We start from the raw sequence: 16588 nt of genomic DNA, 5'->3' as shown, positions 1-16588 counted from the left end.
AATAACTTTCTTTTGCATAATTCATTGAAAATGAAGAATCCAAGTGAATTTTCCTGTCTATTAGGGAACCAACTAGGGGACTCCTTCCCTCTTGTCACGGCAAGTGCCCCTGCATTCTCTTTTGGTTTTTCTTGTAGCTTTTGCTCTTTTGTATTCTCATCGCTCAATGTTTTCTTAAAGTAAAAAAAAAAAAAAAAGGCATAAAGACAATACCAGGGAACTATTTTGAGTGCACTCTTTATTATACTTTATAGACGACTTCTGTTCCTCCAGATCACCAGAGTTAAACTACATGCATGTATGAGCAGAAAGAATAAAAAGAGCTTTCAGGTTTCTATGTATCTATGCAAAACAGGTACTGCAACATTCAGCTGCTGCCAAGGATAGGAAAGTGTATTCATCAGAAGTTACAGCCGTGAAGGCATGCCTCCAGCTACCACCAAAGTTTCACCTGTGATGTAAGAAGCATCATCAGAGGCTAAAAAGGCAGCTGCAGCAGCCATATCACCTGTGGTTCCCAACCTTCCAATTATAGTTTTGTCTTCAATAGCCTTACTCTGCACAAAATGCAAATCAAACTTTTACTAAAAGGTGGGGATAATTGGACATGGAGTAATATCATCCAGCATGATTTTCAGTTTCAACCATGAGTGATGCATTCAACTTGTGCCTCTCAACAAGAGATCAAATACAAACACCAAACTCCATGCATGGAAACCCCATGGTTAGAAGATTTGGCAAGCAATTGCAGTTAATCAGTTTATGAGGAAACCATATAGCAACTGATAATGGAGAAACACCAAAGTAATAGTCCATTTCTGGCTGACTTTTTTTTTTAATTTAAAAAATTAAAGAGCCAGAAATGACCAGAACTGCTGAAGAATGACATAACCGGTTGGGATTGCATACCACAGCGTCATTCCTTGTGATAAAGTCCGCAAAGTGGGTGGGCACAAAACCAGGGGCAATGCAATTAACTCGAGTTTCTGGGCCCATTTCAGTAGCCAAAGCCTGGAGAAGAACCAAAAGAGAAAACATATAGTCCAAGGAGAGCCACCACAAAGCTTTTCTTATAGGTATTTACTCTAGTTTCAACTATGTTCAACAAAAAGTGCAATTAATGAGTGACCTCAAACAAAACCCAAACTTGCAAAGATGTTACTCTTCTTTGAAGGAAACATAAGGGCAGGATAAGAGCCAAAAGGAAACACATCCATGATCTGTTACAGTCCATCGTGGATCGGATCTTTGGTTTAATGGCCACAGTAGGGGGAAGGGGGTTTCCAGTGTGAAGAGTTGAGTTCAATTCTCTTGAGAAAAGGGGTGTAGCATGAATATCTAACCAACATCCACAAAAAGAATCCATTATCGTCCATTTTGTAACTTAAGCCATTCATATTCAAGAGGCAGATGTTGCTCAACTTCGAAAATCGTTGTCAACAGAAGTACCTTGGTGAGTCCCAAAAGAGCTGTTTTTGTGACCCCATACATGGCCATGGACTGTTGTGGACTATAGCCTGCAATAGAAGAAATAAAAATAACAGAGGATCCCTTCCACAAGTAAGGTGCAGCAGCCTGTAATGATGGCACAAAAACTGCACTTGTCAATTATAAATCAATTCAAGTTTGAGTACTTTGCAACAAAAGAAATTTCATTACCTGCAGAAGAAGAATGGAAGTCTTTATGTTTATTTCCCACAGTTTATCAAGAACAGATTCTTTAGTGTTTAAGATGTTATCCACAGATGGATTTGCAGCAGCATTCAACACAACTATGTCAATGTGTCCATATTTCTGCAATGAAATAACACAAAGTTTATCAGGTTAAACTAAAAAGAAGCTTTAAGAGGAAGCATCAAAATAAAACCATGAGTGAAAAGTTAGCACAAAGCATGAAGATTTTTCAGGAAGCTCCGAATAGAAAAATACTATAGAATTACAGAATTCACCCACAGTCAAAAACAAATTATTTGCAATCACAACCAACCAAGGCTCTACACCAATCTCTAATCAAAGATCAATTAGGTGCTTAGTGTTACTAAAGTTCCCATCACAAAGTTATCAAGAGTAAACTCTTTCTCATGTAAATGCAAAACCAACAACCAGCTTAAGCAACAAAACTATTAAAGCATGCAGAGTATTATTTGAGTCACATAAACATCGAGTTCTGCAAAGAATTAAAGAAGAAAGCACAGAATAGGTGTTTTGAAAGAAGAGTTTTTTTTCTAAGAAAAGGTTCTTACGGACTACAAAAAGCACCTGGACGAAATTCTAGCAGTCATAATACTCAAATCAAACAGTGAAAAAGCACAACGACCTCCGTCATCATCAAGCACGCTATCTGGACTTAAAATTTCAGGAGTCTTCGCGTCTTTGATCATGACTACACCAGAAGAAAAAGGTAAAAGCCTACCTGTACGGTTTTGTCAACGAGCTCTTTCCTATGTTGCGCATTCGAGACATGACAAACAACTCCCAGTGCGTCGATTCCTTGAGCTCTCAGCTTCTCTACAGCTTCATCCACGTTTTTCTGAAAAAAAAAAAGATCCAGATTCCCAAACTATCAAAAACCTTCAGCCTCATTACAAATTCATAAAAACGAAAAAAGAAGGCAAAATTGTTCAACCTGCTTCCTGGATGAGACAACGACAGAGGCGCCTTCAGACCCAAGACGCTGAGCGATGCCGAAACCAATCCCTTGGGTTGAGGCAGTCACAATTGCTACCTTCCCCTGAAACCTCTTCATCATTTTCTTCTTCTCTCTTCACGAAGAGGTCACGACTGAAAAAGAAACCGGGAAGGATGGTAACAGACCACTGAACTGAGATCCTATTTTACAGAGAGAAGGTGTAGCAAAAGAGAAATCGGAGAAGAAGCTCACTTCAACTTCAATTCGAGACGATTAATTTCTCTTCTGGGAAACTCAGACCAGGCACGCAAACTGGTGTCCATTAATGCCGTCTTAGATTCCGCAGAAAGTCATAACTACTAGAACAAGACCTTTAAATTTAGAATAATTATTTTAAAAAAATAAAACAAAAAAATATTCAGATTAATGTTATTAAAATCGTACTAGCCATCAAATCCATAGGATGGCCGATTTTGATCTAATTGGTTTAGATCATCATGCTTTCAATAGTTTCGTAAACTAGTATGATGTTTTCCTAATCTCAACTTCAAATCCTCTCTTGTCCGATTTTAAGTTAAATTAGGTTTGTGCTAGAAATAAGAACTAGAAAAGAGAAATATAGAAATATTTAAGAGAAGCATATTTAAAAATTATTTCTTTCTTTTCTAAGTCTCAAAAAAATCAAAGCAAACCAAGCTAAATTGCAATCAACAATGTAGACTCAAGCAATTGACATTCCACCTTCCTTCCAAGATTTTGATAAATGGCCTGCAATGAACCTACTTCATTCTTGTTTGAGAGCTGCCAAACAACCTTAAAGCATTGCTATCCTGCCAAGAACCAGCCAAATCATTTATAAAAAGTGTATAAAGAATCTCAATCTCAGCACAACATGAGACAGTTCAATTGCATCAAAGCAACCTCTATGTCAGGCCATTAGTACATAAAAACTGAAGTCCATTTCTAAGCAAGACCCATTTACAAGTGTGTGAAGAATATACAGGATCAAGATAAAGAATACGACCAGACATTGAAATATAATACACATGAATGTTAACTTTCATGTTGCTACAAAAACATAGACAAAATTAGGAACCAAGATTCAAGCTCCTTGAAATTAAGAACGAAACCATTTTACCAGTAAAACATTTAAGAGTTTATAGATCTTCATCCAACTAATGTAGTATCACAAATTCGATATTTCCTAGATCCCCATATGTCATTCTTGTCTTGGTAAAAGGCCAAAATGCAGCACTGTACCCATGGTGGGTTTCTGGAAGTGGACTCTTGTTCCTCACTAATACCAAAAAGTGAGTGCATTTTGGTTTTCAATTCATCCCCAGAGAGGAAGCCACCGAAAAACTTCTCCTGTCATCAATTAAAATGAGATCTCTTATAAGAGACTTATGCTACCTAGAGAATGCAACGGATAGATGCAAAAACATTACCGCATCTTCATCCGTCAAATATGCACGTATTCTGGCAGTGGGATCCTCCAGAGTGACTTTCATCCTGTACAAACCTGTCCTGGGAGATCGCAACTCCTCCAAATGCCAGGGAATTATCCCTATGAAACGTACAACACACTTATATTTTGAGATTGCCTGCAATTACAAGAAAACATATTTAGAAATAATAAGAATCTTCCCCTCTTATGGAAAACATCAATTCACAATGTATCACTTTTCCTCTATAATTCGCTTCCAAATACAAGATATTAGTAAATTTATGATAACTAGAGAAACTGCCACTTACTATAAATGAAAAAAGAAAAAGACAATTTCCTAATGGATGCTCGATATAGCTGCAAATGAGTTAACAAGACCATGACTGTCCAATGTAAATGTCAGCTTGAGCCAAAAAGAACTAGGCCCAACCTCACCTTGCCTAGAAATGTGTATAGGCACCAACTTAATTTCTTTGAGAATCATTTTTTTTTTTAAATAGCCCTTCGAGAATCAATTTAACTCTCAGAACAAGTACTAATCCAAGAACCTAAAAACTTCAGTTAAAGACTAGCATTAAGAATACATCACTATTCAATAGCAACCATACTGATTAGTATCTGACTGCAATTGAACAATTAAACATAATTTCAGGAATTTAAAGTTTTTAATACGATATATGAGAAGGAAAGAATGCTGAAGCAGTCAAGAAGTAAAGCAAGGAAAATGCTACAGAAAAGAGCAAGAAACAGATATACTCCATAGGCATTTCACATATAATAGATAAAGACGAGACAGAGACCTCATTGTCTGTGAGGACATCCATTAATGTTGAGAATAACGCATCATCATGATCTGTCACTGAAAGCAAAAAGAACAAATCACATGTCATTAGCAAAACCAAGATGGACTCCCGAAGGCTGATGATGCTTCAGTCAAGCATGTAAATCAGACATCAAGAGCACAAATCAGTGAATGATTCCCACATAAAAAAAAAATTCATGGAAACAGAGACAGAGTTCTATGCAGTAGTCAACGTTAAATTACAGTATAGAAGCTTACAGAGGACTGTCAACACAGCATCACCAAATTAGTTCACACACAACATGTGTCATGGCAGGTGTCCTTTCCACCTCATGATGGAAAGAGAAGTTCCTTTCCATTTCATTTAATATATTTTGATGTATGGGTTCCATACATATTCATAGTGTTACTCAGTTCAAATATTTGGTGATATTTATTGATAATCTATATGGATATAGGAAGTTTGTGGAAAAGCTAATTATTTTTTAACTATTACATTGCCTAACATACCTAATCCACTTAGTGATGTGACCCATCATGCATTCACCTTTATTCTTTCATTGAGCTGCATTTGAGAGAAATTGCCAGTACTTGAAGAACGTTCCAGGTAAAGGTCTAACGCATAAGAAGTCAACGTAGATTGGACAGCCCCATGAATGATAAGAAGTCAATCACAGGTTTTTGCATGTTTTTTTGTGGTAAGATGGTGATTTGGAGGAGTATAACATACAATGTAGTAGCTAGGTCCAGGACACTAGAAACATACAAGCCATCGTACTGATGGTTTTGATCTAATCTGGCTATGTTCTTTATCAACATTGTCTGGTTTCTACTTAGAGAAACTCAACTTATCATTTGTGATAACCAGACACTTACCCATATTGTTCAATGTTTTAAACTCAGATCTGGTTCAGTCTTGGTCCCATAGTTCAGCTGGTGGTAAGTATGTTAAGTTCCAAAGGTACATGAAAAAGTAAATATATCCCCAATTACGTAAGTACACTTCTTCCCTAACTTAGTCATCAGATTCAGATGTAATGACTTGATTTTTTATTTCTCTATACTTCAAATGACAAATATTTCCTTTTCTGTAGACCTATGATTGATATTTATTCTGTTTTTATAGTTTTTTTTTTTGAGTAATTAAATAAAACAATGTCATGGCAGAAAATTCTAAAACATAACACTAAGCACACATCATTTGTGTTAAAATATGTAGAATTAGATATAATTTATCCTTTTGAAGATGTGAACAGATAACAAATCATCTCTTTCAGAAAAGGAAAAATTTATTCTTGTTATATAACAGAAATTAGAAAATTTTCATTACAAAGGCTTAAAAAAGCCAGTTTAAAATTCGATATGAACTATTAACCCCATAATTTAAGAACTAATTCAAGATGTCTGAAACTATTTTAAAAAATAGTAAGACAATTAATGTCAATACTAAAATATAAATAATTTCATTGATGGAACTTCAAATCCTTTATATGCTATTCTCACCGTTAGAGATAAAATGCCATAGATATAATATTTGATGTCTTCTGTTTCACAAAAGCAGCTTAAATTGCAGTTCACTGATTCCATAAACATGGTACGAAAGATTGGTTGTAACTGAGTCTCACCACCACCTATTTTTTTGCATGGTATTAGCACACAACCGGACCCTGCTGGTCCGGATAAGCCAGGTAATGGTCAAACCAACTGAACTTGCTGAGTTCTCCATGTATTCAGGAAATAAATGTTAAACATAAAAAATAGGCTCACGAGCGGTATTTCTGTCCTTTAGATTTTCAGATTATGTATTTTTAGATTGAAGAGTGTTCTGTCTATGCATGTAATATTCATTAAGTTATAAAAAGGAAAGAAGCAGTTAAGCAGCAGATTGACCACCTATCTGTTTATAGAACTCTTCTGTCCCTCTTTTTCTTGTTCTTCTTTCTTATTTTCAATTATCTTCTTATTAAAGCTGACTTACATGTTACAGTCATCTTGATAGTTTATCTCAACTACTTTACAGTCAACTACAGGAATTATCCTCCACTTTCCTCAGTTCTTTGCTAATCCATCAGTAACCTAATCTTCTTAGCTGCTGCTTCCATCTATGTCATTTTCAACCTTCCTCTAGTTGACTATTTTTGTTGGTCCCTCAACCAATAACTAGAAGAGTCTTCTCACTTTTGCACTATTATGCTTGAACACACTGATGCTATCTTAAACAACTCTCTTGTTTTCTCATTTATTTATGCAACTACTTTGTTGCCTCTAATATGTTTATTTCCAATTTAACTTTCCTAATTTCATTAACATTCATGTCAACATCTCATTTTTGCCACCATCTTCTGCAGGTGACGCTTTTTCACCACCTACCATTCCACACTATAAAACATGAGCTGGTAATAGCTGTCTTAGCTTTCATTATAGTTGGAACACTATTTTATTTTATTTTTTGAGTAAAAAGGTGTATATTTCAAAAAAGAGAAGGGAAAGAGTACAATACCTAGCTAAAAAGTTGGAACACTATTGGCTCCCCATAATATGTTAGAGTAAGATGGTCTCTCAAATTTCATAAAAAAAAAGATGGTCTCTCAAATAATTCTATAATGGATAACAAGAAATGTTGAAGACAAACCTTGTTATTGCACTCAATCACAAAGCCAATATAAAAAGATTACCCTTCTTACTTTTAGATCAGTTTAAACAACATATGCAATTTCAAAAATTAGCAACTTGTGAGAGAAATGGAAACTACTTGTATCTCAAGTTAAGACCACCATGCCTGTAATTCTAGATGGTGAAGGAAGACTAGTGAGAGGCAAGCAGCCACGGTTAGTTGTCATACGTTCTTCACACTCCCTATGCCATAAAATGCACATTTCAAACTTGAAATCACATCACTAATGTCTTGAAAAAAGTAACGTTTATAAAATGCAAAACAAAGACTCATACCTCTGGCATGCCTTTACCATGCTATCCCCATCAGCTAAGAGGCGTAGTCTACTATTAGGCGTTAACCGTCCCTGCCATATGCCTGACTTTGTTTCACACATGATATTCCGAAGTTTAATCCATTGGCCAACAGGTTGCAAGTGAAGCTGAAGATCTTCGTAAGATTTGTCAAAAGCAACAATTACGACAGTTCCCACGCAAGGAAAAGAGCACAAGACAGACCTTGACAGAGGTATCTGTTCCAATTGTAAAGGAGGCTCTGCATTCTCCGCACTCAAGCTGGCATTAAAAAATAACTCAATTCTTCTTCTCACTGTTAAATTTTCCAACCAGCTTCAAGTTTTCAAATGACATCTATCATATTTGTTAAGGTTTGGTGAAGGTCTATCCAAAAATGATTAGTCAAAATTAGGAGAACATTTCCCAATTAATTACAATAGGATCTTTCTTAACACTTATCAATGTGAGACCATCCCGACTAACACGCCTCCTGACATCCAGGCTTATACAAATGGACAATGGGCCAGAGACATGAATAAATTAAAAGGATACAAACTTAAACGGGACACAAACTGGACCCAACCAAGCAAACATCATACTCAGAGACCCTGTTAGATTGGGTCAAAATCCATCCCAAAATGACTAGCCGAAATAGGAAGTTATTTCCCAACTAATAACTATAGCTTCTTTTTTAACACTATGTGGACTATTCCCATTAAAAATATTAAATAAAAATTATCCCTTCAATTGGAATTTTTCTCTTATTTCATTAGAGTCCATTTTAATGTGAACTCTTTACCTTCTACTCGAGATGCCATGTGGACTGATAAGGCCCTATTAAAGGAGAAATAACTAAAAGACAACAAAATTTTCAATCCATATTGATTGTAATCCTCACATATAAATTTGACGTATATTTCTAATCTACATTATCTACTTTAGTTCTATAAGTTTTTTCTTTTAAAATGTCAAATACACATGGACATTCCCTCCCTACTAACCCCCAAGACCTTACTCTAGAAACCCTACCATGTGACCATGAGCCAAAGGCCCAAGTCACTTAAACTAAAATCTTGTTTACATGGGATTGTATGTCAGCCGTTCGAAGGTACAATACTTGTGTTAACAACATCTTAATATAATCCAGTTAATAGAAAATCTTGATGATGTTCAATGCATATTCTACCATGACCAAAGATGCAAGGAAGAGCTGCTAAAGGCTACCACAGGGTGATGCAATAGTCCCAGAAGGCACTAAGAGGTGCAAAAGGGTGAAGTCATCTGACGTAGAGCAAGGCAGACCACTAACCTAACCCAACATAAGAAGGTTCCACTGACAAGAACTTTGTGGACTTCACATTTCTGTGTCAAACCGAGTTTTTGAAACCAAGTCTTAGTATTAGGGGTGGCATCAAGCCGAGCCGAGCCCGAACCTGCCTATGTTCGAGCCAAGCTTCGAGCCGAACCTCGTCTCGAGCCTAAAATTGTTATCGAGCTCAAACCCAAAAATGTTAACCAAGTTCGAGCCGAGCTCGAGCTTTAACATACATTAAAAACTTTTCAAAAAATATATATAAAATAAATTGTATATAAAAATATGTATATATTTTACATAAAATTGGGTATGACCTCTACATAAAATTGGGCATAACCTATATATATATAAAATACATGTATAAGATTGGGTATGACCTCTACTTAAAATTGAGCATAATCTATGTATATAATACTTATATAAAATTCGGCATAACCTCTACTTAAAATTGGGCATAATCTATATACATAATACCTGCATAAACACTCCATAAAATTGTCTATATTCCATAAACACTCCATGAAATTGTTTATACACTTCATACACTCCATACACTCCATAAAATAGTCTAAACACTCCATACAATGCATAACATGATGAATAAACTCCATACAATAAACAAACACAACAAAATTAAATGAAATATCACTATCAATTTACAATCACCCAAATAAAAACTATAAATCCTTTAAATAAAATCCTATTACTATTAGAGACTTACTAGAAAATTACAAGAAATATTTTAAATTTTTCTTAGGAAAGTTAAATGGACCTCTAATTACCTTTTCTAAGGAAATAAATAAAAATTAATAATTAATCTAATATATTATTATACTTATCGATAAATTTTTAATCAAATAAAATGACAAACACAAAATTGCTATGAAAATTGCCTCATGCTAAAAGGATTATATCATCAATTGTCAAATACTTATTCAAAAATTTTCTATACAGTTTTCTAGCCCATCTTGGCAAGAAAATCTTACTTAGAAAATTATATGAGTTTTTAACAAGAATTTATAATTAGAAAAATATTTTCAAAAAACATGAAACACTAATGGTCCCAATATTTCTACTAAAAATGTCTTTTCAACATTTATTGAAAAAAACCACTAATAGTCTCTAAAAACGTATTTCTACTAAAATATCTTTTCAATTTCTTCAAAAGTCATGAGGAAGGGACAAAGAGTTTTTTTTTCCCTTGTTTATGATCTCGCACGTAGGGGTGGCTTCAAAAAAATTATATATAAAATTATGCATACATTTTAAAAAAATAATGATAAGGGAGGTTCAGGATTGAATTTCAATAATGGATTAAAATGCACCAATATTAATCTTTTTTACTCCAATTGTTGTCTAGCTTGTTTTGTAATTTTTGAATCTGGGCATAAATTTACTATGGCCTCCTTAGTGCCCCTAGATGAAAATTTATATTCTAGGAAAAACTAGAAATATTTTTTCTATGATACATATTCCAAAAAAAAACCTTTAAATAAAATCCTATTACTATTAGTGACTTATTAGAAAATTACAAGAAATATTTTAAATTTTCTTAGGAAAGTTAAATGGACCTTTTATTGCCTCTTCTAGGGAAATAAATAAAAATTAATAATCAATCTAATATATTATTATACTTATCGATAAATTTTTAATCAAATAAAATGCCAAACACAAAATTGCAATGAAAATTGTTTCATGCTAAAAGTATTACAGCATCAACTGTTAAATACTTATTCAAAAAATTTCTATACAGTTTTCTACCGCATCTTGGTAGGAAAATCTTACTTAGAAAATTATATGATTTTTAATAAGAATTTTCAATTAGAAAAATGTTTAAAAAAAAACATGAGACACTAATAGTTCATAGAAACTTATTTCTATAAAATGCATTTTTTATTTTTTCAAGAGTTATGAGGAAGGAGAGTTCAAGGATTTTTTTTTTACTGTATGATCCCGCACATGCGAAATCATCTTCGCGCGGGGGAGATTATTTCTCCCCTAATTTCTCCCCTGAACTTATTGGTTCAAGTTTTCCGCCGAGACGACGCAGAGGGAAGAGGGTTACGATGCCGGGGAGGACCTGTCGTCGGGGATGACGACTGCGACAGGGAGAACGGAAGCTGTGGTGACAGAAACGGCGATGACGGAAAAAGAGGCGACGACGAGGAAAGGAAGAAATCGAACAGACGGTCACAGAGGCGGCCGGCGAGCAGCTGTCTACGGCAGTAGAGGCGGCGACAACAACTGACGGGAGGGGCTCGGCGGTGACGAGGGGAGGAAAAAATTTTCCCTCGCTCTCGCTCCCGACCCGATACCGATCCCGCCTCACCTCGAGCCGGCTCGCAAGCCAACAAACCGAACTTGGCTTTGGTCGAGCTCGAGCTCGATAGATAACGAATCGAACTGATCCGAACTCGAGCCGCTCGCGAGCCGGCTCGGTTCAAAGCCACCCCTACTTAGCATGTATCAAGTCAGTGGTTTTGGGTAAAAAAGTCACATTAGAGGTTGCAGGGAAGGCAGATCAAACTGACTTTGGTACATCAAGGTGCAAAAACTGAATAGAACCGACATCCTTCAGTGAGTCAGGCCAATCCAAACCCACAATTCCCAAGCAGGGTTTTTCTAGAATCAGCTAGGATGCATGTACTGACTTCAGTTAACAGTCCATTCTAAAAGCAACTCCAGGAGTACAACCAGTCCCAGCACAGAAATGGAACTGACTCAACTCATCAGCTGTAACCATGTTCTTTCTAGACAGTGATTTAAGAAATCTTTCATAGTCAAACAGAAGAGTTAAGAAGACCATGCAATAGTCAAAGATACAGTAAAAAAAATCCAAATAAATGAAGCTTTTGGACATGACATTTAACATGTTCTAAAGAAAAAACATTCCATGGACAAATATGCAACCTCATCGATGTAGACAATTACTTGCACTTCTGTTCTTTTTGAATACGAAGATTTAACATGACAGCAAAATTGATGCAAGAAAAATGGGGCACAACAAGATTAACAAGCCTCACCCCTAAGAATGTGCATGCACAGACTAATTAATTGATTTTTCATATGTGCACACCGCTTTGTTTAAATGAGAGATCCCCATCCAACTCCATGACCAAAAATCATTTTCTAACAATATTGGACAGGTATCACTGAAGGAAAAAGTAACAAAATACAAAGAACTTACTTGGTCTCAAAGCTTATTGAAGGGCAGTCTGTTCCATCCCATACATACATTGTCCATCCTTCAGAAATCTCACGAACATGAATAACCTTTTAACCAAAAAATAGGTAAGATTCACAAAGTTCCTTCTGTTTCGTCAGTAGGGCATGACATGATCCATGCCAAAGATAGCATTTAAGATATCTCAAGATCAGAAATTCGCAACTTGTGTAAATTACCTTACATACTAAATCAAAATACTGGGATGCCTTGATCTCCCTCAGCTTCAACAAGTAATTGCTAATACCTAAACAATTATACACATAATAAGTGTAGTGAATGGTCAGTAAAGGTCAATATCATTATCAATAGTCAGCAATACTTCATAGAGAATAAAATGAAATTGCTAACCAGGCAAATCATCTTCTCATGAACATAAAGATTAACAAGAGAAGATCATATAATAGACTTTTAGCCTAACCAGTAACGTACTGGAATTATTTTTTCTAAGAAAAGAAGCCTTGAAGATAGTGCCCCAGAAGCAAGACTGGTGATTAACACAGGTATTTATAAGCAGCAATATAACACAAATCTCACCACATTATTTGAAAACTTTTACTCAGAAAAGCTTCACATGCAAAGTGTTGAACAAATTAAAATGCATGAAATATCAAGGTAATGTGGCACTGAATATCCTGCTGTTTCATCTTGCTTACATATATGGTCTCTCAACAGTCATCAAACTGACCAGAAAGGCTCCAAGAGATCAATCCAAACAGTTGACAAGACTACAACAATAATAAGTAGAGAAGAATAATATTTTTAATTAAGTAACTAACAACAATTAATAAATAAATAAATCAATATGACACAACACTTAAAGAACAAAAAGAGAAGAAGAAAGTAATTACAACAACAACAATGATAAAAATAACAAAAAGTTTGGTGAGCTTCTTGGTGATGATTAAGTCCCAGTTTATGCTGCATCAAGCAATCCTACCATATCAAGACCAACCACTCAAGTTTGTGGACAACACAAAAAAAAGCACCAAATGATAAAAACAGTACAGCTTTTCTAATTGCAATAAAATATTACATAAAGAAAAAATAAAACAAGAGGAAGGATACAAACGGCTAAATTGATTAGCAATTGTGCATCAGTACCAGAAACAGCTAAATTAACCTGAATTAAATTGATGAGCAGTCAACCACATTCTCATCTTCATAATCAACTCCTCTTCAAGGTCTTTGATCTGATAATTCATAGAAGCCTGATATGGGTGTAAGTCTTGACAGGATACCCCGCCAAACAGTGCAAAAGAAGAGAACTTTTTGTTGGAAACAGCACAGAGCTCATCATTGTGTTCTTGTATCTGAAAAAACAATAAGTAGGATTTAAAGAGCCTATATTAGTCAATGCTAAAAAAAGTATAGCAAAGTCATTTCATGATCGAATCTCATGGAGCAAACATGACAGCATGCAGACAAAGGAGACCATGGTTGTTGCCTACCTTGTCTCTTATAGATAATGGCACTACCTCACAAAAGGTTCCAGGATACAAAATAATAGCACTTATATGGAAAGAAGGTTCTACTCATAGTCACTTGCAAGCGTATAAAAACAGTTGAGTCCACAAAAGACTACAAAAATAGATGATAAAATGAATAAATGCCAGAGTATACCATTTCCCTTCAGTGCCTCCAGAATGTAGGGTTCACTCCTAACAATTCATTGGGATCGCAAGGCCAGTTCATATAACATATTCTGAGCAATCTAAATAGCCATATTAAGGTCCTCTAAATGCTTTCCATTTTAAAAAAAAAAAAAAAAAAAAAAAGGTCCTCTACATGCTTTCATTGGACCTCTTATATCCATGAATAGGGAAAATGAATAAATCCAGATGGGTTTTAAAGAAACAGACTCTGAACTTGGTTAAATTCGTCACTCTTCAATCTTTCTTTGTTAGTCTGAGCAATACACACTTCTAAAGGAGTTGAAACACCAGCTATGCTACTTCTGGCTTTAAAAGTTACTGGTGAACCACTAACCTAAAGCTTAAAGCTTTCAAACTTCTGACACCATTTGTGGTCAGCTAGAATATATTCCACCAACTTTGTAAGTAATTTTTTGTAAAACACATCAATTTCTCTGAAAAAATTTGGATTACATTGGATGTAGCATTCTCTCTCTTACTTGAGAAGTTCATATTCAACATATACACACAAAAGAAGGCAGCATAAGTACGACTACTCTTAGTTTTTGGAAAAACGATAACAGACCACAGAGCAAACCTAACATAATTTTCTATAGCAATGACAATGGCAATTCAGAATGCTTCAATTTGAAAATGCAATCCTACCGTAACATGTCTGATACAAATTAAATCCCCATATGTCCGGGCATGAGGCAAGCTTTCCTTCTCCTTATGAAAGAAGCTTATAGGAAGACCACGATCTTGACAAGATAAATCCATTACCAAAAGCGTGCAAAAATAATCTGCAGAAAACAGCATGTCAATAAACAATTACCAAGTACCTTGCATCCAAGAGATACTCAATAAAAGCACAGACAGAATTAGCCAATCTAAATATCAGATATATTCAACTAATTTGTCATAGAAAAGCACGAAAAGAACATGATCTCAGCATGATATATCCATTAATTAATCTGCAGAAAACGGAAAATCAGCCAACAACTTCTAAGTAACACGCATCCAAGTTATTTAGAAATTGTTGATTGACACACCATTTTGGGTTTAGGTTTTACAGCAACATTTTTGTAGTTTGATATTTTCAGTTTGGGTTAGTCACTTTCATGGGTTCATCCCATGAAATTTAAAGAACACTATCAACCACTTGAGATCTAACCCAACTGTTTTCCAAATTCTGCTTGACTTGCTCTCTTTACCTATTAAAAAAAAAAAAAAAAAAGATAAACCTAATTTTTCTAATTCTTTTTCACCTCAGTTTTATAACATATTTAATTTAATTAAATATTAAGGAAAAAAGAGAAAAAGATAGACCAACCTCTCCCCTCCCTTCTGTCCTGGTTATGAAAGAGAATGGCAAAGGAGAAGCAAACCCCTCCCTTCCATCACAAAGGGAGGTAGAACCTCTTCCATGTTTCCTTGACAGAAGGATATAGGGCACACCTATGTTCCCTTTCATGTGGTGGAACCGTGAAACCATCACTATTTCCTCTTTTCACAACAGAAAGAGAGAGGTCCATTTTTCCCCTTTATGCTCTGTAAGAGAGGGAAACAACCATCCTCTCTCTCATTTCCATATGAAAGAGAAAAAGAGGGCAACATTCCCAATTTTCATCCTCGAGACACCTCCCTCATCCTCCTCCTCCAGAGGACAAACAAGGGGGAGACCATACTTCCTTTTGTTCTGTATCCTACAAAAATGAAAGAGAGAGAGACCGAAAAGAAGAAAAAAAGGCCATCCAAAGGAGTTAGGTTAATCAAGTTTTCACCCTCCCCCCAAGGTTTTTAACTTGCAAGACCTGGACAAGGGGATCAGGTCCAATTGACTTGACCATTCCAATCCGAGTTTCATAACATTGTGTACGAGATTCTTCTTTCATTAGTTACTATCACCTTACAGACGTTGTGACAAGAGGAGAGAGTCCCTACTCTCACCAATTTCCCTCAAAAACAGAGAAGCCATGCCTCATTGTGCAATAGGTAAAGTGCCGGGAGATATATGAGGGTTTAACTTGCATCCAAGAGATACTCAATATGTTCGCGGATGAATCGTCTAATCTGCATATCAGAGTTACCCAACTAATATGTCATCAACAAAGATGGGCTGGATTTTCTAATCATCGTTGAGAAGAAAAGCAACAATAAGAGCAGAGAAAGTGAGCAACAGTTGAGCACAGAAATCCAAAGAAGATAAGCTTACCAGTTCCTTTGGACTGCTTTGGTAGGGTGAACTCTACGACGCAGCCGACCAGACTTGCCTTCTTTGTGTGAGAGGTGATTTCATTTACTAGCATGTAGCCTGAAGACTTACGACCCGCCATTTCTGGAGACGGGAAAAGGACTTTAGAGCAACAACGAGTTTAAATTTCTTCCCTACCAGTCTACCACTACCCACTCAACCTATGCGTTGGGTATTCATTGAGCCGCAGCAGGGGTAATCCGAGTACTGCAAATTGGAGGGAGAGGAGGTTTTCTTTTTTTCTCCAAGAAGAATTTTAAAGTCCTGCGATTTCAATTTTCGCCTGTTGCCGCGGTTGACTTGGCGCCGAATCCGGTTCCATCCGTCGGCGATGG

At 35.8% G+C, this 16588-nt stretch overlaps 2 protein-coding genes across 4 annotated transcripts; both read right to left on the bottom strand.

The window, feature by feature from the left end:
- Positions 1-210: 210 nt before the first annotated feature.
- Positions 211-2975, bottom strand: LOC137966090 (short-chain dehydrogenase/reductase SDRA-like). Of its 3 annotated transcripts, XM_068812570.1 has the most exons (7): positions 2882-2919; positions 2627-2781; positions 2414-2530; positions 1660-1794; positions 1450-1575; positions 910-1011; positions 211-557 (listed from the first exon to the last, which is right to left on the bottom strand). In XM_068812570.1, exons 2-7 carry the CDS (start codon positions 2747-2749, stop codon positions 408-410), a joined length of 753 nt encoding a protein of 250 aa, XP_068668671.1. In that variant the 5' UTR covers positions 2750-2781; positions 2882-2919; the 3' UTR covers positions 211-407. The 3 variants fall into 3 exon arrangements, with proteins under 3 accessions (XP_068668671.1, XP_068668670.1, XP_068668672.1); XM_068812569.1 differs by having other exon boundaries at positions 2627-2975; XM_068812571.1 differs by lacking the exon at positions 910-1011 and having other exon boundaries at positions 2627-2975.
- A 576-nt stretch (positions 2976-3551) lies between these two features.
- LOC137966599 (protection of telomeres protein 1b-like) lies at positions 3552-16456 on the bottom strand. Its single transcript, XM_068813274.1, has 10 exons — positions 16215-16456; positions 14666-14802; positions 13489-13678; positions 12545-12612; positions 12330-12415; positions 7828-8106; positions 7658-7734; positions 4877-4935; positions 4078-4233; positions 3552-3997 (listed from the first exon to the last, which is right to left on the bottom strand). The coding sequence occupies exons 1-10, from the start codon at positions 16333-16335 to the stop codon at positions 3797-3799; spliced, it is 1374 nt and encodes a 457-aa protein (XP_068669375.1). The 5' UTR covers positions 16336-16456; the 3' UTR covers positions 3552-3796.
- Between the last annotated feature and the right edge of the window lie 132 nt (positions 16457-16588).

The sequence above is a fragment of the Aristolochia californica genome, unplaced genomic scaffold (assembly GCF_029961685.1).
Source record: "Aristolochia californica isolate CCGP_79_NKW_82.1479 unplaced genomic scaffold, dmAriCali1.0.hap1 SCAF_5, whole genome shotgun sequence".
Classification (NCBI taxonomy): domain Eukaryota; kingdom Viridiplantae; phylum Streptophyta; class Magnoliopsida; order Piperales; family Aristolochiaceae; genus Aristolochia; species Aristolochia californica.
This window is presented reverse-complemented; position numbering and strand designations above follow the sequence as displayed.